The 16,836-nt window shown below is 39.6% G+C and overlaps 1 protein-coding gene across 1 annotated transcript; it reads left to right on the forward strand.

Annotated features, from left to right (window-relative positions):
• Window positions 1-285: 285 nt before the first annotated feature.
• Window positions 286-14,570, forward strand: LOC149501300 (uncharacterized). The gene is made up of 8 exons (XM_089733940.1): window positions 286-445; window positions 6,125-6,163; window positions 6,437-6,449; window positions 6,503-6,620; window positions 8,010-8,090; window positions 8,492-8,549; window positions 12,991-13,200; window positions 14,209-14,570. The coding sequence occupies exons 1-8, from the start codon at window positions 286-288 to the stop codon at window positions 14,361-14,363; spliced, it is 834 nt and encodes a 277-aa protein (XP_089590066.1). The 3' UTR covers window positions 14,364-14,570.
• Window positions 14,571-16,836: the final 2,266 nt, after the last annotated feature.

A 16,836-nucleotide genomic window follows, 5' to 3' on the forward strand; every position in this document is an offset into this window, starting at 1 on the left:
AGGATGTCTGTAACTTAATGTTATAAACATTAGGAGCATTCGATAAGCAACGGCTTTGCTCTGCACTGGCATTGCTGAAGTCCATGGGCGACGGTAACCACTCACCATCAGGTGGACCGTATGCTCGTCAGCCTATAAGGGCAATAAAAAAAACTCAAACGCGAATGAAATCATCCTTATTTGAAAAAAAAAAAATTTTTTATAAAAAAACAAAAAAAATACGCTGTTATAGAAAATCCGACTAAAAAATTGAAATTATGTTTTGACAGAAACAAAGTGGCTAAAATGGACAGCATTCCCGAACACCGCATTTTGAAGTTTAAACCGAACACTTTGGAAGAGGTTAGGAGGATGCACAGCCTTGATAAAAAAAGAATGGTTGAATCTGTTGAAGTTTTAGAAAATTGGATTAAAAAACAAGACCATTTGATGAAGAAGGATTTCAGTAAGTAAATTTTTTGAATAAAATATTTAAGTATGCCAGCAATTTCAAAATCAAACTTTTGTCTTTTGTCAAAAAGTCTTTTGACCGTCAAGGACATTATTAGACATAGAAAGAGAATATGCAAACAGCATAGAAAATGATGAAGTAGAAGTTCCTTGCGATTCCTTAGAAGTATATATTACCTTAAAATCTTAGATGATCACACGAGAGACTGACCTAGTCTCTCATTTTAGATTATTTGATCACTAGTACTGATAGATATATGTATATCGATAAATTAAGCGCATTTTATATTTATACAAAAAAAATCTGCAGTGCAGAAGTAGTGAAAGCGTATTAGATACGTCAAAATTAATAAAAATGATACCTGCCCTATGCTTTAAGCTCCAGAATAGTCGTATTTCACAATATACAAACCCAATTATATTGTGAAATACGATAGAGATTTTTTTTTTTGGACTTTTTTTTTTTTCCAAATTTATATAAAAATACTTGCGCAGTAAAGTATCTAAGTTTCCTATCCAATTTTCTGCTACCAAATAACTTCCTGACTGCATTAGTTAAGTCGTTTTTTAGTAAAAATGTTCATCTGGTGTACATATTAGGTAATTGAAGCTTTTGTTGTCACTAATTTTGAGGTAAGAAATAACAATATTAGTATCCGTGTGTCCTAGTCCTTAGTATTTATCAGCTCATGCGGCATTTAGGTTTCTCGATTTTAGCCCTTTGACTGCCATGTAAGTCACCGGTTCTCTAAGTGGCGCACTGAAGTAACTATGTGTTAATAAAGTGCTGGCTTAGAGTAGAATCTGAGAAAGATGATTCCATAGATAATCCATTTAGATAATATAAATTAGTTGTAGATAAGCAACTCAAATGCTCAACAAAAACGTTTACGGGCGTCGGCCACTAGATGGCTTCGCTTCGATTAGTTTCTCAATGCTCCTGTAGATGGCAGTAACATATTGCCTATCCTTTAATTTATTGTTAATGAAGGATTTTGTAAATTTTAAGAAAACACATATTGATAAAATTTAATTCAATTTGTCTTTAACAAATAATGACTAGTATGATATTTTTTTTCAGTGCTAGACAATAATTGAATGACATATATTTAACAACATGTAAGTTTAGGGGCATCCGCTACAAGATGCCGCTAGTTTCCATTCAAAAAAACTTATTTGTCTTAAAGTATCGCAGTTTCAGGGCCCTGGACGAATCCAACGGATTTTGATGCGGTTTCTTTTAATAGATAGTTTTTTTTTTTTAATTTCCTTTGTATGCAGACGGGCATACGGCCCACCTGATGGTGAGTGGTTACCGTCGCCCATGGACTTCAGCAATGCCAGGGGCAGAGCCAAGCCGCTGCCTACCGCTTAATACTCTCCACAAGCCTCGTTTGATGAAGGACATGTCATAGCGCTCGGGAAACACCGTGGAGGTGAGCTCATTCCATAGCCGGATGGTACGTGGCAAAAAAGATCTCTGGAAACGCACTGTGGATGACCGCAGTGGCTCCAGGTAGTATGGATGAACTCTACTCCGGTGGCGGGCGGTGCGATGGTAAAAACGAGATGCTGGTATCATCTCGAACAATTCCTCAGAGCACTTCCCATGGAACATACGGTACAAAATACAGAGGGAACCGAAGTGATCGAGTGATTAAAGAGGAAGGTTTATATGTATAATAAAATCCATTAAATAGTGGAGAAATCAAGAATAAATTACAGTTTCCGAAGCGAAGCGAAGCGAGGGCAGGTCGCTACTAATTAATAAAAATGACTAATAAAAAAATTAAAATAAGGTCTTAATTAAATAAATATATTATTTATCATTTACGTAAAAAAAATTCTAATCGCTGAAAATGTGAAGAGCCTTGACCGTAGTGACGCAGCTTATTACGCACTTTCAAATTATTATTCATGAGCATTTTATTCTGAACAAACATATTACTTACACACCTATAGTATAATCTAAAATACTATAACACAATTTATTACTAATGTTTTTTGTTAAACAGCTTAAAACAATTATTATTTAGTTCTGAGATGTGGTATTTTTGTGAACACATGCTGCACTGATTTCTTGCGCAGTAATATGTGGGAGTTGAGGGTTGAGCCTAAAACGCTGGTTCCCTACCCTTCAAGGTCTAAGTCGTCAAATTATAATTATATGCTTATAATTTACTACGTGCCTAAAAAAACAAAAAGGTTGAATAAGCTTTATATTAACTAGTCGTTTGCATTTATAATTATGTAGAATAACACCATTGAATTGAATAAAACCTTGATCTAATGAGAGCATTAAATCAAAATAGTCATTAAAACAAAACAACAAAAAAATATACATCATTTTAATACACATTTAAACAAAAAAAAAAATTTTTTTCTCTACCTATGCTGATAGCCTTGAGAGGCTATTTCAGCTTTCCCATAGCGTGTGTAGGTGAGCTCGCGGGGCTCAAACCGGAGAGGTGCTAACACTGACCCTAGCAACAGCAGTGCTACGCAGATTCTACCACCGGGTCGGAAACGCGACCCACTGAGAAGATCCGGCGAGAAACTCAGTGGGCTGTGTCTGTGGGTTAATTCGCTCGTCGAGCCCTTCGTCGCAAGCGACGGGTTCGACGAGGACGGTGACCGGTGCTTGTAGTGCGTAAAAGCACCGTTAATGGATCAGGAGGATCCGTGATGACGTGCTTTGGGCGACGTCGACGGTTTACCATTCGGTCTACCGGATCGGGTATGTAGTTTCCAGCTGCCACGAGAAGAGGGTTCTCATGTCGTGCCGTCTTCTCAAAGTGGCGCAGCGATGCCGACTGTAGATACTTACTGACGGGGTCGAGCTCCAGGTCATCGTGGAGATCCACGTTCCTCTGGAACCATGGTGCTCCGACGGCTATCCTGCAGAATCGGGATTGTATAACCTGAAGGGGTCTCAAGTTGGTGCGGGCCGTGTGAGCGAACACTACGCTTGCATACGTCATGACGGGGCGTATGCAAGTTTTGTAGAGAGTTACCTTATTACGGAGGGACAGCTTGCTTCGTCTACAAAGCATTGGGTAGAGTCGTCCTAGTATAAACGCGGCGCGGTCGCGTACCGTTTTATGTGGGGACCGTTTTCTGTCGAGGGTGACGCCTAGGTATTTGACCTTCGAGGCCCACGGTATGGACTGGCCAAAGAGAGTGATGGGGCTAACGGCGGAGGTGTTTGCGCGCCTATTAGGGAGTGGGATGCTCGAATGGTATTCGGAGGGCCACCCCTTTTGAATAGCACCGCTGTGCTTTTCGTGGGGTTAATGTCGATTCGCCGCTTCCGGAACCACTGTCCCATGGTGGCTACTGCGCTCTGGAGTCGCCGATGAACCAACGACATCTTCCTACACGAGTAGTAGATAGCCGTGTCATCGGCGAAGAGCGCTAGATGGGTCTCCAGAGACCGGGGTATATCATTAATATACAAATAGCCTTGCGGGATTCCAGCAGTCAGATGACGGGGACGAGAGCGAAATCCCTCTACTTGATATCGAAACGAACGGTTCGACAAGAAGTCTCGTATGATGAGCACGAGTCTGTCTGGCACTCCCATGTTGTACAGTTTGTAGATCAAACCGTTGTGCCAGACTTTGTCGAACGCCTTCGCAACATCGAAGAAGAGGGCACCGGTCGCGATTTGTTTACGCCTATTTAGCCCTATTAAGATGTGCTCCGTGAGGCGGTGCACTTGTTGTACGCACGATTGTTTAGCGCGGAATCTAAACTGCTCGTCTATAAGAATTTTATTCGCGGTAACGAAGTCCCAGAGGCGTTTTCTAAGGAGCCGTTCGTAAATTTTGCCTATCGTTGGGAGGAGACTAATCGGACGGTAACTAGCGGTTTCGTTTTTCGGTTTGCCCGGCTTGTGTATACCGATAACGTCCGCTTCTTTCCACACCACCGGAAAGATGCAGTGCTTCATAGCGGCATTTAAAATGGTAGCCAACATTGTTATCAGTTGGACTGGTAAGAGTTTTAACGCGCGGTTGCGGATGCTGTCGGAGCCGGATGCCTTTTTGGGTTGAAGGTTATCGATCGCTTCTCTAACTTCGTCAGAGGTAATGGGGGGTAACGCGTCCGAGGGCGGCAGGGAAGCTCTGCGCTCGACCTCCCTGTCGACTGACTCGGTGTGTTCGGGGTCCGCGTATTGAGTGCTGGTGGTGCACTGCTCTTGCAGTGCATCGGCCAGCAACTCAGTCTTGTCATCGTCATCTAATGTCGGTGGTTGGCCTGAAGGGCATACGAGGGGAAGTATAGTAGCGGTATTTTCGAATTTGAGAGTCCTAGCTAGTCGCTTGTATGCTTGATGAGAGGGTGCGAGTTGTTCTAAATAACTATGCCGATTCTCGTTACGGGCGTCGCTTAGGCGGGATTTGACTTCGCGTTGTAGACAACGCATCCGAATCCGGTTTGAATGCTTGGGAAGACGCAGATCCTAAGAGATTCCTAAGTTCGAGGGACAGTCTGATGCGGTGGAAGCTATCCTCTACATCGACTTCTTTGGAAGATCTAATGATCGCGGAAGATATGTGATCGGTAATGATGTTTATGGATTTGACGGGGTCTTCGGGGGATAGATTCGAATCCGGGCCGTAAGGGAGGATTGGTGGAGCGGCTTCGGCTAAGCACGTGCCCAGCTTATTCTCTGAAAAGACAATCTCTTCTATTTATTTATGTATCTCTACAACAACAAAAAAAACCATAATTTCAGTACTTTCATTGGTTTCCGCGAGCGGAAAATATGATTGAAACTACTTTACGGCCTAATCTCAAATGAAACGTAATTTCTTGCAGTAGCTTGTTGCAGTGTTCGCCGCGGAAGCCTCCTTACCCCGACTGGGTTCTGACTTCGGGGGAATCAGACGCTTGGGCGAGAGTGCAGGAGAGTCGTTTAGTGAGTGGGATCCTATCCCTTGGGTCTGCTGTCCGCTCCCAGCAACTGCGGACCTGGTAGGAGGTTCGGCCCACGGCCCAAAAAAAGCGGGAACGACTTTTATAGAAAATGTTATGGTACCTACAGGAATATTCCAATGCCGAAAAATCCTCCGTCGTTCGCGCCCACAAAACCTGTAAAGTATTCGAAGCTTCGGAAATAATATAATAACAGTGAACCCGTAAAAGTAGTTTTAGTTTAAAAAAAAAGAGTTCCCAAGTGTGGAATTTTATTATTAAACGCTGTGATCTATACTAATATCTATACTAGTATTATAAAGAGGAAAGATTTGTTTGTTTCGAATAGGCTCCGAAACTACTGGACCGATTTGAAAAATTATTTTTCCATTAGAAGCCGACATTGTCCCTGATGAACATAGGCTACTTTATTTTTTATTTTTTTTTATTTTATTTTTTTGGTTTCATGTGTGTTTTAATGTTTCCGAAGCGAAGCGAGGGCGGGTCGCTAGTAATATTATAAAGAGGAAAGATTTGTTTGTTTGTTTGTTTCGAATAGGCTCCGAAACTACTGGACCGATTTGAAAAATTATTTTTCCATTAGAAGCCGACATTGTCCCTGATGAACATAGGCTACTTTTTTAAATTTTTTTTTTTTGGTTTCGTGTATGTTTTAATGTTTCCGAAGCGAAGCGAGGGCGGGTCGCTAGTTATTTAAATAAACTTCAGAGTGGTGACATCTGTTTTGTTTTAGGTCGCGAATATTTAGAAAAGACGATTGTCTGCGACTTGAGTGAGCGATGCATCCGCGTGGACAGCTGCTATACAATAATACATTTACATGTTTTCGTCAAGTATGAAGTTCAGTGAAAAGTGAATGTGGTGTCAATTGTTTATAGCAACGATAATTGCGATAATTGAAAAATGAAACCATTCCATCAGTATTTTCTTATGATGTTGTCACGTTCAACTATTGTCAGTAAACCGACTTTACAGACAACCGATTTTTTTGTAAATATTTTTACTGTAGTAACTCGCTTATTTTACTATAGTAATTTATTTACAGTTTCTAGAGTCTTGTACGTAAATAATATGGTGTTAACTTTATTTTTCACTATTTTTCTGTTTTCAGTTTGCTGCTACCATTGCCAAAGATGACAAAAGATTTCGAACGAGTTTTCATTGTTAAATTAAATGTGAAAGATCTTCTGCCGAGCGACATCATTGATTATTTTCGTCTTAGTATGGTAGTAAGTGAATACGGTTAAAAATACTAAAATAAAATCTTGTTCTGCGCACTGAACTGTTTAATGAAAAGAAGAATGTAGAGAGAGAGAGAGAAAAAGAGAGAGTATTCTTTATTGTACACCAAAAAAAACAAATAAACAATGCGATACATTAAATACAAAAAAGTAAACTAACGTAAGCTAACCTGATGGTTGTCTCTTTCAGACAAACATCAGGTGGACAAGAATCATTTGGAAACAAATCACGCACGGTGTACCAATCCAGTGAAATATGAAGATAAGATCTCACTACATTGTATGTATGTATGTAGTGAGATCTTATCTTATAAACTTTAGTTACCGTGCTTAAAATGTAATACTCTAGTTTTTTAATGTTCCTTGTCGTATCACTCTTGTCAGAGCGTCGTGGACGTCAGTCAGTATCATTTCTGTGGGCACATGTTATGCGCCTCACGAGAAATCGCCACTTCTCCCTGGTACACGTAAATAACCGCCAACTGCCAACTTGACTTGGTCGACCGCATGGGTAACCTTCCACGTGGTTTGGTGCTTTCTAATTTGGAGTCATTTCCTCGGCGGGAGACATATCCAAAAATCATATTATCCGTCCACGGACGAGCGCCAAAAGGCGCTGCTATATGCCGATTTCTTGAAGAATGGACATATTAGTGCGTAGTTTGGACCGTGAAATACTAAGCATTTGTCTCGAGTTCCTCACCTTCAGAGCATCGATCTTCTTTTTCTTGACCTGGCCCAAAGTACACGTCTCCGCAGCGTATAAAAATATAGGGAAAACAAGAGTTCATACGAACCGGATCTTTGTGGCTTTAGTGATGTTTCAGTTCTTCAATATTTTCTTCAGCCTGTCCACAGCAGTTCTTGTGATTATCATAATATGTCGCTTTACTTCGTGATACGTGATCGTCTAGTGAACAGAACCCTACTTTGTGGCTGTATAATACAGAAACAAAGACTTGGGAAGTCTTTAAATGTGATGACCACAAATACCACATTTATTTAACGGGTTCTTACCACGATTTTTACATTTGACGAGTTCCCGATCGGATAGTGGATGGTTTTGAAGTGAATAAAAAGAATTAGTGGCTTATGACGTCATCAATAAACAAGTGCAGGAGTGCTTGCCGACATCTACCTACATGAGGGAATATTTTAAATTAGAATACAATTAAAAGTAATACGATTCTCTTTTCACAAATACATTTTATTGATAGCGGATTTTTTTGGTTTAACTTTTCGTAATTTTAGAAAAAAACCTATTTAAGTAAAAATCAAATAAAACTACCCTGATTTTGATCGCTTTAGCACCAGAGCTTTAGCTTTTTGTGTTCTTATTAAGTTTATACTCAATGCATTTTGCTTTATCTCTTTCAGATGGTCGAATGTCTGAAGGCTCACGACTATGTCAATGGCTTTATTGTAATCAATGATTACAGAGAGATGAACTTAATCCAGATCAGAAGGTTGCGTGTTCAGATCACGTCGGGGTCACCACTGTAGAAGTAGTAGTTGTATTAGTTCTGCTTCTAACTGTATTAGGTAGGCACTGACACGAAGGATGGTTTACCCAGTGAGTATGAATATGTACTGCTTTAAATAGTTTATTGTAGATACAAATATACACTATCAAACTATGACACAAGTGATATGAAAAAGAACGAACATACAGGAGTAGTAAAGCACTGACACGAACGATGGGTAGCACAACAAATATCGATGAGTACTGCCCGCAGTTTTTAAGATTGCCGAAGTGTTGAACAATAATAGATGATTGCCTGAATTCATAGGCGACAGCGATTTTGTCGAATTGTAAGGCGGTTGCCCAAGTAGTGGCGAGTAAGTGAGTCGCCACAGACGTGATGACTAAAATGAACTTATCGGAACTTCAACAGTTCATGACAATTCTAACGGTAAGTTATATAGTAGCACTAATCAAAATCGGATCACTTCTCTAGCCGATGTTTGATATGATCTTGATCCAATCAGTTATAGTCACACGCTAGGGCTAATCTGATGATTTTCTTAATTTCATTAAAATCGGTCTAGCCCTTACGGACCCGGGGCGTGGCGCGTCCCAAACCCAGTGTGATCGGAGCACGGAGGGCCCAAACTCGCTGGTCCGTGCTGGAGTCATGGTCCATGCGGCTGGCCGATCCTTCGGCTGGTCGTGGGACTATCGAGGCGATTTGCCTGGTCCATATGGATTGGGTGAACCGTGACAGAGGACGCCTCACTTTTCGGCTCACGCAGGTGCTCAATGGGCATGGTTGCTTCGGTGAGTTCCTGCTCCGGATCGGAGCCGAGCCCAGGGCAGAGTGCCACTATTCTGGTTGCGACTTGAACAAAGTGGAGGAGTGGCGCCGTGTCCTCGTCGCAAAAATAGGAAACGACTTGTCGTTGCCGAGTGTTGTGGCATCGATGCTCGGCTGCTGGTGGTCGTGGCGCCGACAACTCCCGGTCCGGTGCCACGGCGTCCCGAGGGGAAGTTTTGAAGCGCTAATCGGGAATCTAGTAGTATTATTGATCGAAGCACATAAAAATAAAGTTTACGCCTTAATCTCGTTTAAAAAGATTAAAACCTAAATCAAACTCAAAAAAGACTGAAGATTGTACATTCCCTGTGTAAAGAAACATAAATGTCGAGAAGTATAAATATGTTTATAGAAAATGTAGGTATTTTGCACAATATTGAAATAGCAATGAACAATGCCTTAAGGTAGTATTCCGATGTTGGCGACCAGGGCGACAGGCGACCGCGACTAGCGAACGCGACCCCGGTCGCCTGTCGCCTGACAACCAGTGGCATTCCGATGTCAGCGACTGCGACCGACGGCCAGTCTGCCCACAGTTTTTATTGTATACAGTTGTGTTCTAGTGCTCAGTACAATTATGTCGGACAATTTGTCCGCAACTAGGAAAAGAAATATACCTAGTCAGGTCATAAGTATTGTCACACAGTAAAAACTTTTCTTTTAGAATGCTGGCCACAAAAAAGTTTATTGAATTCGAATTTCGAATTGTTCATGAAAATAAAAATAGTATACATTTAGAATTTTACTCATTTTTAAATATGGAGTGGACGCTTAAAGAAGACCGTGTTGCAGTTATTGCGTTGCATCGTTGCGGTTACGCGCCAATTCAAATTTTTAACATACTGAAAATTTTGAATATAACCAAAAGATTCGTTTATCGTACCATCAAACGATACAATGAAGACTCTAGTGTAGATGACAGGTCAAGAAGTGGTCGCCCTCGGTCTGTTAGGACTCCAGCAGTGATAAAAGCTGTGAAGGCGCGAATTCAAAGAAATCCCAAACGTAAGCAGAAACTGTTGGCCCTTCAGATGGGGTTAAGCAGAACCACGGTGAAAAGGGTGTTAAATGAAGACTTAGGGCTTCGGGCATATCGAACAAAAACAGGACATCGTTTGAATGCTCGTCTAATGGACCTGAGACTGAAGAGATGCCACGCTTTGTTGAAGTGGTACGCGGGAAAAAAATATCGGGAAATTCTTTTTTCGGATGAAAAAATTTTTACCGTAGAAGAGAGCTACAACAAACAAAATGATAAGGTGTACGCACACAGTAGTGAAGAAGCGAGCAACCGTATTCCGCGTGTCCAACGAGGTCATTTTCCATCCTCGCTCATGGTATGGTTGGGAGTTTCTTATTGGGGCTTAACAGAGGTACATTTTTGTGAGAAAGGTGTAAAAACGAATGCAGTTGTGTATCAAAATACAGTCCTGACGAACCTTGTGGTACCTGTTTCTCATACCATGTTTAATAACAGGCACTGGATATTCCAACAAGATTCGGCGCCAGCTCATAGAGCGAAGAGCACACAAGACTGGCTGGCGGCGCGTGAAATCGACTTGATCCGGCACGAAGACTGGCCCTCCTCCAGTCCAGATTTGAATCCGTTAGATTACAAGATATGGCAACACTTGGAGGAAAAGGCGTGCTCAAAGCCTCATCCCAATTTGGAGTCACTCAAGACATCCTTGATTAAGGCTGCCGCCGATATTGACATGGACCTCGTTCGTGCTGCGATAGACGACTGGCCGCGGAGATTGAAGGCCTGTATTCAAAATCACGGAGGTCATTTTGAATAAACTTTAGTATCATAAGAATCTATGTTTTGTTAAGTTCATTTTGGTATATGAATGGTTACATAATGAATAAACTTGTTTCAATTATTTTACATTAAACATGTGACAGAATTTATGACCTGACTATGTACAGATGATACACACATTTTGTTTGCCTTGCTTTCGGAAATAAGAGTTTTGCTATTTTTTTCCCAATATAGTCTCGAATAACATCGATATGAGCGGAGTGTCGATTCGTATATAAGTGGTTTTTAAACACTACATCTATTAATAATTCGTCATCGTATGAGGAAAATGACGCCATTTTGACGTACAACGTGGCGGGTCGCGCGGCGGCACTGCTCCAGACTCCAGTAGCAGTAGCGTCGCGCGACCACGGTCGCTTTCTAGCCACGCCCACAGGTCGCGCGACCGAGTCGCTTGCGTTGTTTAGGGTTCCATATAAATTCATACTAAGTAGTAAGTCGCGCGACCCGGTCGCGGTCGCCTGTCGCAGTTGTCGGTCGCAGTCGCCAACATCGGAATGCTACCATTACACGTCCGTAATTACGAAAACTATTAAGTATTCGAAACGTCGGAAATAATAAAATTAAAATAATAAAGGCGAGATGAAGTCGTAAAAGTAGTTTCAATTACGTCTGCAGCTCACGAGGGCCGAACAAAAAACTAACACAATTTTTGGGAAGGTTCTAGAGAATAAACTAAATTGTTAGGTGTGTTCGACGGGTTACTCGAAAAAATATTGGGTGAATCAGTATCCGTGGTGTTTTTGTTTACGTAATATTACGCCTCCTGTTTTGTTAAATTTTATTTTGTTAAATTTAATCTTATGAATCATATAAGGTTGGGGAAAAGTTTCTTCGCATTTTTTAAGAAAATTCACAACATTTTTAATATAATTTATTTACATTTAACTAAAGTATGTAGGTACCATTTTGTTAGATAACTTTTTGCCATCTTGTAGGTAGGGACATGATTCCATTGCTATAGATATTTTGGGGCTTCTGATCAAAATACCACGACAATTGGTTTTGTCAGTCCTCACGAGAACCCTCTCAGAATTCGTTAGGCAGTGTCAGGTCAATTGGAGGGGGTCCTCCAATTGACCTGACACCGAAGAGACCTCCAAGAGACCGAAACAGGTAGAAATCTGAAGGTGTAAGGTCAGGACTATACGGCGGGTGCATTAATACTTCTCAGCCAAGCTCTCTTAATTTTTGTGAATGGCTAAAGATGTGTAATGTCTAGCGTTATCATGATGAAAACCCCTTCTGTTGATTAATTCCGGCCACTTTCTTTCAACTTCTTGCTTTAATCTTATCAGTTGTTCGCAGTAGTGTTCAGAATTGATGGTCCTGCCGGGTGGTAACAGCTCATAATGCCCTTCCAATGCCACCACACACACAGCATGACCTTATTGCGAGTTAACTCGGGTTTCGGAACAGTCAGTGAAGCCTGACCGGCCTTTGACCACGACTGTTTTCGCACGTTTATTCTTGTCGTACATGATCCACTTTTCAGCACCAGTTATCAGCTTCTTCAAAAATGGTTCGGTTTCATTACGTCCTAATAAAGAATCACAAATGAGTACACGGTTCATTAGGTTTCTTTCAGTGAGCTCGTGTGGTACCCGAATATCGAGCTTTTTTGTGTACCCAGTTTTTTCAAATGCGCCAAAAGGTGTTTTGTAGTCAATTCCCAGTTCTTCAGCCACGTCGTAACTACTGATATGCCGATTTTGATCCACTTTTTCAAAAATGGCATCCATATTCATAATTTGACGTTGTCTTATTTTTAAAAATAAAAGAACACTTATTGCGGCCCAACTATAATAGTTAGACATATGCTGTCGCGACACTTTTTGTCTATAATAATGTGTTCTAAAAAGTCGTAGTACATTTATTTATTCTATCATCAATAGTTTTCGCAGGGCACGCGATGTAAAGAATATTTTAGGTAATTTTTTTACACCTTGGTTTACATTATTGGAGTTTTAGTAAGGATCCCTTTTTTTTTCAAAAAAGATTATTGCCTATGTCACTCGAGAATAGTGTAGCTTCCAAACAGTCAAAGTATTTTTCAAATCGGTTCAGAGTTTCGGAGCCTATTCAATACAAACAAACAAACAAATCTTTCCTCTTTATAATATTTGTATAGATTGTAACCCAGAATGAAATTTCGGATGTTAGATACCAAACATTAAAATTGTTTACTAGTAAAGCGTTTTTATTTTCTCTTTTCACGAAGGTTACGGAGCGAGGTTACTTGGTCTGTACATAATTACAACGTCTAAAGTTGTCGATTTATTCATAAAAACTCTGAAACAGTTCATAAAACCAAAAGTGGCGTCCAGACTACACGCGATTTCGTCGGTAGAAGACATTTATACTGTAGTGGATAAGACCATACTACCAATTTACTATGGCGGAGAAGAAAGATCTGTCAATGAGTTAATACGTAAGTTTTTTGACGTGTTAATAAACGCCGTTAAAAGCAAAAGGGTCCAAACTTTTTGTATCGTAGACCACTTTTCTGTTTATTTGTGGTCTTTGGTAACTTTTCAACAGTAGCGTCTTCTTAAAGGCGTACGTCTTCTTAAAGGCGTCTTCTTAAAGGAGTACGTAATATTGGATTAAAATAAAAAAACAATATTAAAGGGACACCTATTGAAATTATCCAATTTAATCAGTAGATAAGTTGATAGTCATTTTATGTTGTTAAAAACGGTCAAACGCTATCAAAAAACCAATCTTAATTACTACAAATACTCTAATGGCACTGTTGCCATTAATTAAATTTAAGGAATTCACTAAAAATAACCATTTAACCATCATTCAACCTAAAATACAAATTCATTTTAAAAATTTACGCTCCGTTGAACAGTTTTAGAATGCACAAGCGCTATTGCGTCAAACAGCTAAGGTGTTTACAAAATATAGGCAATAAAAAAACTATAAAAAAAAGACTAAATAGGAAGCTGAATTAAAAAATTTAAACAAAATTTTTCATCGTAGATATGATCTTTGGTCAAAGTTATAAAATGAATGAATGAATGTCATCGGTATTTTATGGGTGGGCTAATTTTGCAATAAACCTATTGAGATATTAAGTTCTAAGATCTCAGTATAGTTACAACGGCTGCCTTACCCTTCAGACCGAAAAGCATTACTGCTTCACGGCAGAAATAGAGAGGGCGGTGGTACCCACCTCTTGGTCCTACCACCAGTAATTACGCAAATTATAATTTTTGCGGGTTTGATTTTTATTACACGATGTTGTTCCTTCACCGTGGAAGTCAATCGTGAACATTTGTTGAGTACGTATTTCATTAGAAAAATTGGTACCCGCCTGAAATTCGAACATCGGTGCATTGTTCAACACGAATGCACCGGACATCTTATCCTTTAGGTCACGACGACTTCTCATTTTCTAAATTAAAACTACGTTTGTTGTATCTTTCAATAGATGATTGGCTTGAAGAATTGGGATCAGAACAGCACCAAGATTACATGAGAATGATGAGTGCAGCGGGTACTGACGAAAGTCGAAGAAAATTAGACAAGTTCAATGAAGAGTATTTAGGAATGGCTGGGACTTTTAGAACAATAAATGTCGATTAAAATTATATATTTTTTTTATGACATTTACTATACACAGATATAGAAAGTTCTATAGATACGGTTGGGCTGATGTTATAGGGATGTGGTCACAAAAGTTAATATTCGAAATAAATTTAAATTGCTCAACGGTAGCGTGCTTGTATCTCCGCTTTATTACTTTTCAAATAAAATTCATAATTATACGAGTATGATAATATTATTATAATTAAAAAAGAATGCGATCAAGAAAGTTTTTTTTTTTCTTAAGTGTCAAATTTCAGTTCGCACTCAGACTGACCCGATGGAAGATGAGATCTTGTACTACCATAGACTCTTTGCTGGTGGCTGTCGTTGGCATTTGGCATTGCTGACGTCCATGGGTGACAGTAACCACTTACTATGAGGTGGGCCGTATGCTCCTCTGCCTCTAAATGCAATTAAAAAAACTATGATATGAGCAGTATTTTAAGGCCACAGCTCACAGATATTCCGTAATTCGTACATAACGAAGTGATGTGCGTTTTCAATGTGTGAAATGCCCTATGGCCTTGCATACTACTGCCCTTTGACATATGTGGTGAGATTAGTTCCTCCACATACTTGCCAGTTTTGCAGTTAGCAGTTTATTTTTTTTATTTAATTTTTTTTTATTGCGTAGGTGGGTGGACGAGCTTACAGCCCACCTGGTGTTAGTTGGTTACTGGAGCCGATTGTCGTCTACGACGTAAGTTATGAATAGTTTCCGATTTCAGGGTCCTAGCTAGTCGCCAGTTCGCTTGGTGAGGGGGCCCAAGTCCTTCTATATAACTTTCCTACTTTGTATTTCGGCTTCATCTTTTTCTTCTTCACCGTGGAAGTCAATCATGAACATTTATGAAGTACATATTTCATTAGAAAAATTGGTACCCGCCTGCGGGATTCGAACACTGTGGCATCGCTCAACACGAATGCATTGGAGGTCTTATCCTTTAGACCATCGGAATATTTTAAATGTTATACTTCAGGAATAAAAAGGAAAATAATGAGCGGGCCCTACGTTCTCTCAATAGCCTATTAATTCGATGTCCCACACATAGTTCTAGTTATGTTCGTAAATCTTTCGTCGTGCAATCTGTTCTGCTATGGAATGCGCTTCCTCTCGAGATCAGGACTATTACTAACCGCTGCACGTTCAAGTTAAGGGTTCGGCGAATGCTGTTGGAAAAGTTAGCGGAATCGTCATGAACTTGATGAAGTTATTTGTTAAGGAAATTTATTAATATATTCCTTTTAATACTGTATAAACTATTATATGTATGTATGTGTGTATATATGTATGTATGTATGTATGTATATGTATATGTGATTTTGTATATATATAGATATACTTTTTTTGTATGTATTCGTTACCTAATATAAATTTCATTGCACCTACCACTATTTACTCTGCACTACCTTTGGTTGACTGGTAGAGAATGCCTTAGGCATTAAGTCCGCCAATGTAAATTTTACATGAAGTGTAATAAATAAATAAATAAATAAATAAAATAAGTGCATCACGAATCATGGAACCCGGACTTACAAATTTCGCCACACCTCGTGATCAGTCATTACAACAAGAAGAAAAAAACTGTAACTATGAGATATTACTCATAAACTATAGCTGGATGATGACCGAGCTTTGCTCGTTTTTTTTTTGATAACGCCATCTTGTTGTGTCTTTTAAGCGGTTAGTTGCCCTCAATTAAGAAAAATAGTATTATTATTCGCCAATAGATGTCGCTGTCGGAAGAGTTGATTATTGAAAACACAACAACATTTTCTGAAAATAAATCGTAGCTTGATCGATTTATCGCCCCCGAAATCCCCTGTATACTAAATTTTATAAAAATCGTTTTAGCCGTTTCCGAGATTCTGATTATACTTAGTCTGGCCATAAATACTGTTACAATTAAAAATAAACAAAATATTACATTTGAATTTGGAATCTGTAATTTTTATATGATTGCTCATTGAGTGTTCTCATTTTGGCGCCAATTCATGGTACAATATTTTGCGATATTAAAATGGAGTGGGGTGATAAAGAGAACCGAATCGCTGTGATTGCATTACACAAAGTAGGTATGGAGCCAAATGCAATTTTTAAAACTCTCCATACGCTTGGTATTAGTAAAATGTTTGTGTACCGGGCTATTAATAGGTGCAATGAGACCTCCTCTGTTTGTGACAGAAAAAGATCTGGCCGTCCACGCAGTATTCGTACGTACGAAAAAGGTGGTCAAAGCAGTAAGGGAAAGAATCCGAAGAAATCCTGTCCGAAAGCAAAAGATTTTATCTCGGGAGATGAATATAATGATGAATGATGAAGATAGCACCTAGAACCATGTCGCGTATTTTAAAAGATGACTTAGGACTTGCAGCATATAAGAAACGTACTGGTCATTTCTTAACTGATAATTTAAAAGAGAATAAGGTCGTAAAATCGAAACAACTACTGAAGCGGTAGGTAAAGGGA

This window comes from Bombyx mandarina, chromosome 16 (assembly GCF_030267445.1).
Source record: "Bombyx mandarina strain Sakado chromosome 16, ASM3026744v2".
NCBI classification, from domain to species: domain Eukaryota; kingdom Metazoa; phylum Arthropoda; class Insecta; order Lepidoptera; family Bombycidae; genus Bombyx; species Bombyx mandarina.